This window comes from Engraulis encrasicolus, chromosome 24, assembly GCF_034702125.1.
Source record: "Engraulis encrasicolus isolate BLACKSEA-1 chromosome 24, IST_EnEncr_1.0, whole genome shotgun sequence".
Lineage (NCBI taxonomy): Eukaryota > Metazoa > Chordata > Actinopteri > Clupeiformes > Engraulidae > Engraulis > Engraulis encrasicolus.
The window spans coordinates 17,330,041-17,342,285 of record NC_085880.1 but is presented as its reverse complement, the minus strand read 5'-3'; the positions used below and the strand labels follow the sequence as shown (position 1 = coordinate 17,342,285).

Genomic DNA, 12,245 nt, shown 5'->3' with positions numbered 1-12,245 from the left:
AATATAATCTAAGCTTTAATGATTAAACAGGTAGAAGACTAGTAGTAGGTAGTAAACTTGTAATTTGAGATTGCCAAAGAAAAAAAATATTCATTTATAAAATAATATCCGCCATATGCCATTGTAATATTGTAATAACATGTTCCCTTAGTGGAGCAGCGCTGTCAAAGTGGTTGGATATATAATAAAGAGGAATCGAAACACGCCCACTCAATGCAAAAGTGTGTGCTCAAAATTTGGTCTCCTAAGTGGGCGTTGTCCCTCCTTCTTCTTCTCTTTACGTGGTGTTTGCACAAGATGTGCGCTACCGCCATCTACAGCGCTAAGGGGACTCCATTTATTCTCAACCTCAAGACTCCGAAGGTCTCCTAATCGAAGGTCTCCTAAAGGGGCGTTCACCCGACGTAAAGTGGATACCGGAAAAGAACCCGCCTGCTTTATCTGCTCTCATATACGATTCTCTGGCGCTGTTCTCCACAGGTGGACCAATGCACAGTGAGGCTATAGTAGCCCACATGTCGAAACGTTACATAAGAGTTTAAAGACAGGAGGAGAGGATATAAATACTGCTAAGAAAGACTGAGCCTTGACAGCGGATGAGAGGAAAGCATGGAGTGCCTGCATAAATGTTTTCCAAGTGACCTTTCTACGTGTGTTTTCTTCCAAATTGCCCACTTACGTGGATTGCGTGTGGCGGCCAGTTATAAACCCAAAAAAGCCCAGTTCTTGCTTTTGTTTTCACCTGTCTTTTGCAGCTGTTGAGGAATTGAAATGGGTCAGTTGCATGGCCCTCTGAATAGGATGCACACCCAGAGGCTATGGGTGATACATGGTGTCAAATTATACACGGTTTCCTACCACACCAATGTGTTGGTCTGTGGGGAGGGCTATCTTTTCCCCTTGAACACTATTCAGTGATGCGCACATGAATCATGGGTCAACGTGCCTCCTACTGCCCTAGAATCGCTTGACCCCAGCAGCCCACGTGAGCTTATTACAGAGTAACCTATACTGTATGCACACCTTGAGACTCCAACCCATTCCGTACATGAAAAGCTATTAGTGTCATCTCCATTGCATCGCATAAGTGGACTCAAAATATAGCCTATAGCCAAACATGATCACTAACTACATTTAACAATGGGTTAATGTTAAGTAAACACTGAATTGGCATTAGACATATCCACCTCCAGTAAACAGTCTTTACTGTTGAGTGATAGGCCCACACCTCCATACATACAGTGGCTTTGGCAAGTGCTGAGTGATATGCCTATTATCTATTAGGCTACATTGTCAATGAACACATTTGCTACACTAAATGGAACCCATCACCTTGCCTTTGCTGTGCTGTGGGAGGCTGGATGCATGTGGTACCCTAGCTGAATAGAGAGATCAGGTGGGTTTGTAGGTGAGCTGAACAAGCGGATGAATGAGAGCTGAATTGTACACATTTATTTTCCAATTCAATATCAACTTCAAGGGAAAAATGTACAATAGGCTAATAGATAATTATTGGGGTATTACATGCCTCAAGTTTAAAAAGAGTCTTACCCATTGACAGTAAATAGAATTTCTATTTCTATTTACTCTCAATGGTCTTACCATATCAAGTCTCGCATTCTTACTGAGTAGGCCTATGTAACAGTCAATTTAAAATGCAATGAAACATATTAGTGTTATTTGTTTCCCTTCCACTATTCCGGTTTCATCCCACGAGGTAGGGTTGTCTGCTATCCCCCCTTAATTAATTTGAAGTAGCTGCTTCCCTTACGGGGACGTTTGGTTACCTTAGAAACGCGTCTGCATGAGGAGACAGTCGTCGCTTTTTCCAACAGTGAAATACAACCTGCAACTTCATTATAAAAAAGTTAATTCATCATTAAGATCAAGTTAACACGTGTAATTTCTCTCAAGAACAACAACAAGCCGTCAACACGTTTGGTCGAGGTAAGAACATGCTCTTATCCCAGCGCGCGCGCAGCAGTTCTGACAGACGGTTCATTGAAGGTATCTTGACCATATGGCCGCGTCTCTAGGCAGATTAGTCAGATAAAACCCAGGCCGCGTAGTCTACACAGTCAACCTCAGGGAGCACACGGTAAGAAACGTGTATTGTGCTATAAATATCAAAATGTGATTTGGTTTGTGTCGGTGAACATGGAAAAGGTCATAGAAAAAAAATGCTCTCGCAAAAAGCGCATGTAACCAACTGATGAGACAACGTAGCCTCACATACCCCCCCATCTTCACGCCACAGTGAGGATTCAGTTGCGAGTAGATTGATTCATGTGAGTATTATTGAGTTAGGGAGATAACTTGATTCATCCTCCGTCTGGCCTCCAAATGTGTCACTTTCTGAAAACTCATGCGTAGGCTACTCATTTTATTGTCTATGCCGTCGCTGTAGGCTAGATGCGTAAATGAAGTTAGCCATTTCAATCAACAAGTGCATCGGCTACAAGGCTATCTTGGATGTATGACGTAATAGCGAACACATGGTTTCTGTAATACCAGTCTATCAATGAGTCCACCAGCAGTGGACATATGAAGTGGCGTCCAGTGTCTAATAAGCTACGGGGAGATTTTAGGCATTTCTATAATAATAATAATAATAATAATAATAATAATAATAATAATACTAATTATAAAAATCCTGTCTGGGACTGCGTGCGTCAGTTTTACTGCTGATCCCTGTAACTGCCAGAGAACACAGATACAGTACCTTATGCAATGATACAACAAGGCAGACATTCAACTTACTAAGTTTTTATGTAGCCTAAATATGACATGCTGATAGGTGCAATTCAGCGTTGGGGAAAAGGCTGGGCTTTGTATGATTATTGCTTTAGATAAATCACTCCTTGTGTAAGTTGTGTAACTTGTGAGTTGGCAGGTAGGCTATTGGTTAGTGCCTTCTTCACTGGTGCTCGGAAATGTTCCTAGGTGGTGGTACTTCACAGTGTGTTTCAGAAAACACTATGTCCTGCCTCCCTGCTGCATTGTGCATATTGAAAGGTGGGTGTTTTGGGAGATTGGCAGGAGTACATTACATTACATGATACTTAGCTGACGCTTTCATTTATTCAAAGCAACTTACAGCTATTATTTTTCACGGTATTGGTTACAGTCCCTGGAGCAATGTGGGGTTAGGTGCCTTGCTCAAGGGCACTTCAGCCATGGATGGAGATGTAGGGAGAGGTCGGGGGGATTCGAACCGGCAACCCCTTGTTTGAAAGACCCAATCTCTAACCATAAGGCCACGGCTGCCCTCTCATCTTTCTGTGGTCGTTTACTATTCATGTAATTTTGTAAATATTTCTTACATATTCCACCCCAAACATACAGTTATTAAATCACCACATTGTTCATATAACTACGTTGCTGACTTTTAAAACAACACTTAAGACGAATTTGGGTCCTGAAGGCTTGCATACCAAACACACCTTACATGGAGTAGTAGAGGGAGATAGGCCTATTAATATACATCACTGCTAAAATTGATAATGGGTTAATTCATCAATTCAGCTAAAATCAGAAAGCTGCATCTTAAAGCATTATTTCATGCTGTACGGGTGTTTTGTCAGGTTTCTGAGCTCAACCATTTACCCCATTCACACAGCAACTTTTTTTTAGGGGGGGGGGGGGAATGCATCAACTCAGTGCACTTGACTTAATGCAGGCCATCCATAATGTATTGTCCACGCTGGCTTATACTGTACAATGTGTACGTCCCCCTAACTGGTGGTACAATTACCTGCTCACTCGCTTCCACACAGCCCTGAATTTTGAGGGCAATTTATACACATTAACCATAACATGCAGCATAAACTTGATTAATCACCCCCATTAGCAGAATGCATCACCATCACGGACCAGTCAGTGATGAACAGTACGGTACACTTTATGACCATGTACTGTACATGTGTCCTGTTCCGACGCTGGGGCCCATCTCCTGACTGCACAGCTTGTGCCGTTTTATATATTGGTGTATAATTGGAACTATTTGGCCTTTGTTTTGAATGGGAAAGTTTTGTTTGCTTTTGGAGACCCACTAGGCCATTACTCAGGACTAGGGGAGAGAGGCCGCTATGGCATTTTAAATAGTCTACTGGTTTATATGATGATTGCTTATGCCCAATGAAATCTCTGAACCCCAGGACCCCATAAAGAAACACAGTGTACTCAACGGTGCATTACAAATTCTGATCAGTGAGTATGAGGTCTATTTAATCAACCTTCTGGAGAGTAGAGAGAGGAGAGGTGGGTGGGTGATGAGCAACAGTCTCGCTTTAACAACACACCCTTGTAATAATGATGAATTATCAACATGAGTATGCACTTATTGATTAACTCTTGCTTTACAAAGCCTCGTTTAGTTCAGCTAATATGCTGGAAAAGCTCTACGGAATGCTAATCGAGCATGAGGCGTTGAATTCAAACATTCAGTTGTTCAGATTTTTCCTCGAGCCTCATGTTTCCTGATGCATGTCACCAGCCGACAGGGGGGGGGCAAAGGGGTCACTTGTCCCGGGCCCAGATTGACAGGGAATCCATAATTGGGTCCTCAATACATTGTTAGTACTAGATTTGGGGCCCTTTCAGATTACTTTGTCCTGGGCCCAGCAAAAGCTGTCAGCGGCCCTGCGTGTCACACTCGTGGAATTCAAGATCTGGGGACCTCATCAAACAGAAATACTAAGCTTATCATTATTATTATTAATAATAAGTTATTATTAAGTCATCCTGCTAAAAGGTAGAATGTCCAAGCTATTGTTTTCTTTGTGAAATTACAACTGTCTGGCTGCAGGGCACGTACTGTAGCTGCTTATACTGAATACAACATGCTATTAATCAAGCTGCTTAACTTACATCCATACACAATGTCACTTTAAATCAATGTGAGTTTTTTTTCTCCCCCAACCATGCCATGAATACATCATTGAAGTTACATCACCGCGCATGTCCTTGATGTAAAAGTGTGACCAGCATTCTGATATCTCTGGTTATTCTTGATGACACACAGCCCATGGTGTTTGGTGAGGATAGTCAAATCGTTGTGAAAAGGCAACAGGGATAGTATCATTTCTAATAGAATAATTATAGGGTGGCAGCAACAGATTATTTTTTCACATACAGTACTGTACAGTACAACAATACATATATTGTCTGTGCAATTTCATGTAAACACCTTCAGTATTAGTCCTCATTGATTTTTCTTTAAATGTTACATTTTGTCTTCCTGTGGCTTTTAGGAGCTGTGAGTTGTTTGACACATGTGTTATGTCTCAGATGGTGTACTTCGGGCACTATGTTTCAGTGCGTAATTACTGTAAAATGGCATACACACTGAAACATGAACACTGAAGTGCACAAGTGCACCATTTGAGACACAGGGATAGACAGTGTCTGTTCTTAAGTACAGAGTGTGTGTGTGTGTGTGTGTGCGTGTGTACGTGTGTGTGCATGTGTGCATGCTCCACGCTTTGGTAAGACGTCGGTAAGATTGCACTGATCACACATACTGTAACTATTATAGGCTATAAGGTGCATTTTTGCAAATTGCTGTTTCAATCCATTTTAAATGCTGTCATGAGTTTGAGTGCACTGCAACAACCTTTATGGATAAGAGGCGAGATGCCTTCAGCAGATTAAGGACATAAGGACACGTGCATCCATGGAAAATCATCTAAATGTAATTGGTTGATGGATCCATCTCTTAAACCAGGCTGTTTACTGTAGTCACATGGTATAACATATAACTTCAGCTAGAATGCAGTAAGTCTATGTATACTTTCACTAAACAGGGATAACAGTATTTTCTTCTTTTTTCAGAATGTTAAAAGTATTGCATCAGGAATATCTCAACGTCACATCCGTCAACATCGGAGTGAATCTTTAACAAAAGCTTTAACAAAATCTTTAACAAAAGCTTACTGGAACATATGACTGATACGGTGACATCATGTCTATTGACTTTGATATTATTTAGCTTTTTAGTGACTACCAGCTTACCAGCTCAAAGTGCAGAGTTGCTACGTATTTGGTTTTGGGTTTGAATGTGCAGCTGGAATTCAGCAAGAGGATGACTAGTCTGTTACAAATGTGCACTGTTATCGGGCTGATGATGCGACAGCTTTGAAGGATTGATAATGGAGATTTCTCACATCTCTCGTCTCACGCCTGGCCAATATGAGATGCATAACACGGTTAGTGTCTGACTTGCTCACTGTTCACATGCATTAGCCAGTCTGTGTGTCATCGCAACCGTTTTTTTTACGCTTCTTTGATGAATATTTTGCGCATATTCAAATTCAGCCTTGTTAGTTCTAGATCAGAATTGTTTTTCTGATGGACATCTGTGCCTCCCTAGTGATTTTGCAGACAAGTAAACAAGCTTGATTCTTGTTGGTACAATGCTAACCCAAAGAAAAGATGTCTTAGAAAAATGTCTGCAGCCATCCTCAGTATTCTTATAAACCGCTTATTTAAATTTGAGTCACACACTGTAGTTACTGAGTGGAAAAGTAGCACCTAAGGTTTCAGTTTGTTGTGCAACATTGAGTGGGATGCACACATGCGCGCAGACACACACACACACACACACACACACACACACACACACATACACATACACACACACACACACACATACACATACACATACATACACACACACACACACACACACACACACACACACACACACACACACACACACACACACACACACACACACACACACTGTATTCTTACAAACACCTCACAGCGTCATCCACTTTTTCTGACATTCTCTGTGAATCAACAGGTCAGCGAGATAAAGATGGACTCACATAAGAACACACACACACACACACACACACACACACACACACACACACACACACACACACACACACACACACACACACACACACACACACACACACACACACACGGTGTGAAGATAGATGGAGTTCTGGAGGGAGGGAAGGGATTGCAAACCACAAAAGAGCTCAGAACACTCTCAAGTGCTTTCTGTTTTTATTTTTTTCTCGCTCAGTCTACCCAGCTGTCAGCTCTGCTTCTCATAGCGCATAACAATGCCTCAGTCAGGAAGGTTTGTCTGAAAGGACATATGCCAGAATATGGCACCAAAAGCAGGTGACTCAGACTCGGAGAGTGGGTGCTGCCGCCTGGTACACATGGGGGAAAAAGTGGGTATTTTCATGAGAGCAAAACAAACAAGGACATGCATGGCTGCGGGTATACCTGTTGTACTCTAAGCAGACAGACACTGTATTTATATAAGCTAATTAGAACAATTTCAGTTATTTGTATGTATTTTCGGATCATGGTGTGATTGAAATGTGTAGTTCTGGTGTGATTTAAGCTAATAAACAAGCTTACGACCTTCCCACATAGAGGATGTTTCTCAGAGGATTTCTCAGAGGATGTTTCCATTAGGAAGATGTCCTCCTGACTAGTGCTACTTACATTATATTACACTTTGCTGACTTTTTTTCATCCAAAGCGACATAAAGATATTGCAAACTATTGGTTACAGCCTCTGGAGAATTGTGGGGATAGATGCCTTGCTCAAGGTTACTAGTACTACTTACATTATATTACACTTTGCTGACTTTTTTTATCCAAAGTGACATAAAGATATTGCAAACTATTGGTTACAGCCTCTGGAGAATTGTGGGGATAGATGCCTTGCTCAAGGTTACTTCAGACATGGAGGCAGGAAGGGGATTGGTAAGGGTGGGGATTGAACCTGCAACCCTCCATGGCTACCCACGCTAACGCTAACTAAAACCAACCCCTGATACGGAAACAACAGTCCCCAAATGTTGTAGTTGGTTATGCATTTTGTTCTTTATTTTAGCACCCTTTGTGGACTTTTTTTTTTACCCGAGGCACGTACCGTACTGTATATGGATGGGCTAAAGAGTATGAATGTACAATGGGAGTGAATGTGCATTTAGATGCAGCTTTTGGACTGTGCTGTCAAGGTCAGTAAGCAGCACCTCTCAATATTTTTATTGGCAGGAAAGCCAGCAATTGCACAAGGTCTTACCACACTAGACGGGTTGATAGATGTGCTGTGTTGTGTTGTCCTCTAGCCTGAGCCATCAAAATTTAATGAGCTGTATGAAACCAAGTGGCTAAAACTAACATATACTACAAAGTACATCTAGTTCTTTCTTGCGTAAAAGGTAAAGTAAGTATTTATATTCAAGAACAAAAAAAATACATGAAGTACATTAAATATTTAATAGGAGATGGCATGCTGTTTGAAGAATAGCTCAAATATGGTTCAGCTTTTGTTTTTGGAGGGGTTGCTCTCAGCATACTGAGGACTTATAAAAAATACATAAGAAAAATACAAGTCTACCCTGTTCCAAAAACCTTTGGACATCTTCAATTTACAGTAAATACAGTAAAACAGATTAGACTACACTATGGAACTGAATCAGATATTACTTGGTCTCATTGCATTTGCTCTTGCATTTCTCAAATGATCAATTGTCTTTTGTCTAAGTTATATATCCATAGAAACGGTGTGAACTGAAGTATGCCGGTTGTTTTGATGTGTGAGATTGTGTTGGAGTGAGAGAGCAGGTTCATGGCCTGGTATATCCTCTACGGAGACTCTCCCTTAATTCACACTTTAGTCACCCTGCATTTACGGCTCCATTTCATATTCATTGAGTACTTATCATCACCAAAAGGACGTTCCTATCAGCCATTGTTCACCAAGTATCAAGAAGAGAAAGATATGCAGTGGTGGAGATAACACTTTCCACACACACACACACACACACACACACACACACACACACACACACACACACACACACACACACACACACACACACACACACACACACACACACACACACACACACACACACACACACACAGTGCTTTTATCTTGAGTGTGAGAGGTTATAGAGAGGGGCCTGAGGGAGGGAGACAATGCAGTCTGTTTTAACTCATCTCTGCGCTTTGACACGGGCAGAACTGGCTCAGCGGGAGTAGAGGGGGATGAGGAGAGGAGAGGAGAGGAATATTTTATCTGACGTTGTCATTTGCACTTTGAGCCACAGGGAAGCACAAGCTTCCATGACACACCTGGTGTGGTCAGCACTGAGGTCTGGCCCCAACATGTCTCTCAGTGTGTGTGTACGTGTTTGTGTGTGTGTGTCTGTGTGTGTGACTGTGTATCTGAGTGTGTGCGAGTTGTGTGTGCGCGAGTTTGTGCTCGTACGTGTGTGAGTGAGTGTGTGTGTGTGTTTGTGTGCTCGTGCATGTGTCTCTTTGTGTGTGTGTGTGTGTGTGTGTGTGTGTGTGTGTGCGCGCACACGCGCTGACTCTGTGAGTCACTCAAGTCCACGTCTCCCAGGCTCAGTCGTGCAGGTTAATAGCCTGTAGTGCAATAGAGCTTGTACGTGTGTGCGTATGTGTGTGTGTGTGTGTGTGTGTGTGTGTGTGTGTGTGTGTGTGTGTGTGTGTGTGTGTGTGTGTGCGTATGTGTGTGTGTGTGTGTGTGTGTGTAGCCTGTAGTGCAACAGAGCTGCTGTGTGTGGACTCGCAGTCTATGTAATGCCAGATTCCAACCCCAAGGCACTGTACTGCCCGCGATTCACATTTCCCCAAGAAACATATCCAACCAACTCACACGATCAACAAAAAAGAGAAAAAAAGAAAAACAACGACAAAACATTTGTATAACTCGCCATATAGTAGAGCATTTGTCTGCTTTTGTTTTCCTGGTAGTTTCCGACTCCTAAGATGTATTGTATTGCTTTTATTTTGGGAGCTGGAGTGCGGTGCAAGTGCAAGTGCAGTCAGTGCTGTATTGCCTGCCGGGGTAATTGTCTGCATTTTGACCTACACCTGTGGAAGTGGCTTCTCTTCTCAGCAGCCAGCCGGCGCAAAACAGCCGTGAAACAAGAGCATTAACCCTCTCCTTGCTGTTATTTCCCATTAGGTCACTGCCTGCGCCATGCCATTGATCAAGCCCTGGGTTGATGCCAGCCACCGTGTTGAATGAGCCAACCGCCCCCCACCGCTCCACCCCACCTCACCTCACTCCCTCACACCCTCTTCGCCTGCTCGATCCATCCATCCATCCTGCAAATGACCACAGATAAGCCATGCGGACATAGATAATCATGCGCGGGAAGAAAGCAGCTGAGCGGCCAGGCATGAAGAGGCTAAACCTGCAGCTCATTGCCTTGCTGCTCGCCTATTTCATGGATGAAGGCCTCGGCAGCCAGGCAATCTGCGGCGCCGGCGGTGGTGGTGGCGGCGGCGCTGGCGGCTCTCCGGCGGCGGCCCCCCGCGAGTGGCGCTCCCAGCCCCAGAGCACCACTGTGAAATGGACACTCATGGAAAACACCTGCACCGGCTTGACCCAGTGCCACGCCGGACAGATTGATGGAGGAGGAGGAGGAGGAAGAGGGGGAGGCGATGCGTCACCACGGACGCCCAATACCACCACCACCAGCTCCACCTCCACCTCCATGAACTCCTCGACCTCCTCCTCCTTCTCGTCACCCCCCAGCCCCTCGCAGCTCTGCCCCTTGGAGCTGCAGTTAGGGGACGTGCTCTACATGTTTGCCCACGTCACGCTGGAGGAGTACGGCCTGAACCTGGCCAACGTGTCCAAGGAGGAGTTCGACAATTGCTCTGCTCTGCACCCCCACTCGGCACAGTACCTGTTCCCGGGCGTTATGAACGGGACTGCTAGGGTCGAGCCCAAATGGCTTTCCCCGGGGGTGCACTACTTCGTGGCCTCGCGTGACGGCAGCTCGCAGCTGTGCCGGCTTGGCCTGCGCCTCCGAGTGTCCGTGAAAGAGCAACACTGCCAGCCCTCCCCGCTGGTCCGCTTGTGCTCTGGGAAAGGGACGTGCAGGACCGACGCGCAGAGCCCCGCGTACACGTGCGAATGCACCAAGCACTACTCGGGGAGGTTTTGCGAGAAGTATGACGTATGCGCTGCGCACCCCTGTGCTAATGGCGGTACGTGTTTCAGCTATGGATCCGGTGACCCTAACGCTCACGACTACAAGTGCAAGTGCACACCCGGGTTCACAGGTAAGGCTTATTGGCGCACCGGGTAGCCTTTCTGCCTCTGTAACCCACTATGTAGCCTGGATGAAATTCACACGGTCTTCCTCCCAAACTCTAAATGGTTTCATTTTTAGGTCATGTCACACGTTCAATTACTGTAAATTGGAAAAGAAATTGAGCTCATTAAATTAAACTAGCGTGACCAGACGCACCCACCTTGCCAGAACCACCCCGTTTCTTTGCAGACACTTTATTTATTATTTATCTATCGTAATTACGGGTCCTCGCTTAGCGTGCTCTCCTGTAATTTCAAGAAGATATGGATATCCCCATGGGCTATTTATTTGCACACAACATTTTCCAGGAATTGGCTTCTTTTCGCTGCCTTTAATCACTGTAATTATTCCTGAAATGGCTTTCTGTAACACCTGAAAGCATTCCTAATTGCTTTTATATTTCTGTTGGGCTTTTCCTCCTGTTGTGCTCCCTAGTCCTACTTCATATTTATTTTATGTTCACCTCTCTATGTCAATATAATTTTTAAGGCAAAGGATTGAATTACAACAGTTTGAACGCTTAACTTTCAGAGAATTTAATAAGAAATAATTGTGATGTATAGACCTGATGATATGCCAATGGAATGTTATTCTTTTTTTCGTCTGTACATGTAACTGTGTGTTGTGTTAATATTCTGGACCATTTACAGCTGCAGTGCAGCAGTGGGCTTCAGTGGTTTACATTGCAAATGATATCCATTGATATATCTGCTTACAAAGCACCATAGAAATCCTGGGGTGGATTTCTCGAAAGTGTAGTTGCTAACTATGTTAGCTACTTTGTTGATTGCAATGCAATTTCCCATTGGCAACTACCCAAGTTGCTAACTGCTAACCACTATGCTTTCGAGAAATGCACCCCTGTTGTTAAAATCTTTGACAGGAAGAACTTGCACTGTGCCAGTTAAATGGCTGTGCAAGTCTGTGTTGAATTTGTAATAATGTTTTTGTTTTTTGGTTCACGGAATGTGTGTGTGTGTGTGTGTGTGTGTGTGTGTGTGTGTGTGTGTGTGTGTGTGTGTGTGTGTGTGTGTGTGTGTTAGTAATAATATTTCAGAACCATAGATGTGATGAATAATAGACTGTTGCGTGTTGTTCACCTAAAACTACGAACAGAAACTGAACATC

The 12,245-nt window shown here is 43.7% G+C and overlaps 1 protein-coding gene across 1 annotated transcript in view; it reads left to right on the top strand.

Moving 5' to 3' along the window:
• The first annotated feature begins 2,044 nt into the window (after positions 1-2,044).
• The window catches only part of eys (eyes shut homolog), a 364,937-nt gene continuing 354,736 nt past the window's right edge, over positions 2,045-12,245 (top strand). The window contains exons 1-3 of the mRNA XM_063191194.1: positions 2,045-2,098; positions 9,977-10,462; positions 10,553-11,085. Coding sequence (XP_063047264.1) covers positions 10,161-10,462; positions 10,553-11,085 — 835 coding nt within the window. The 5' untranslated portion in view covers positions 2,045-2,098; positions 9,977-10,160. The remainder of the gene's footprint in view (positions 2,099-9,976; positions 10,463-10,552; positions 11,086-12,245) is intronic.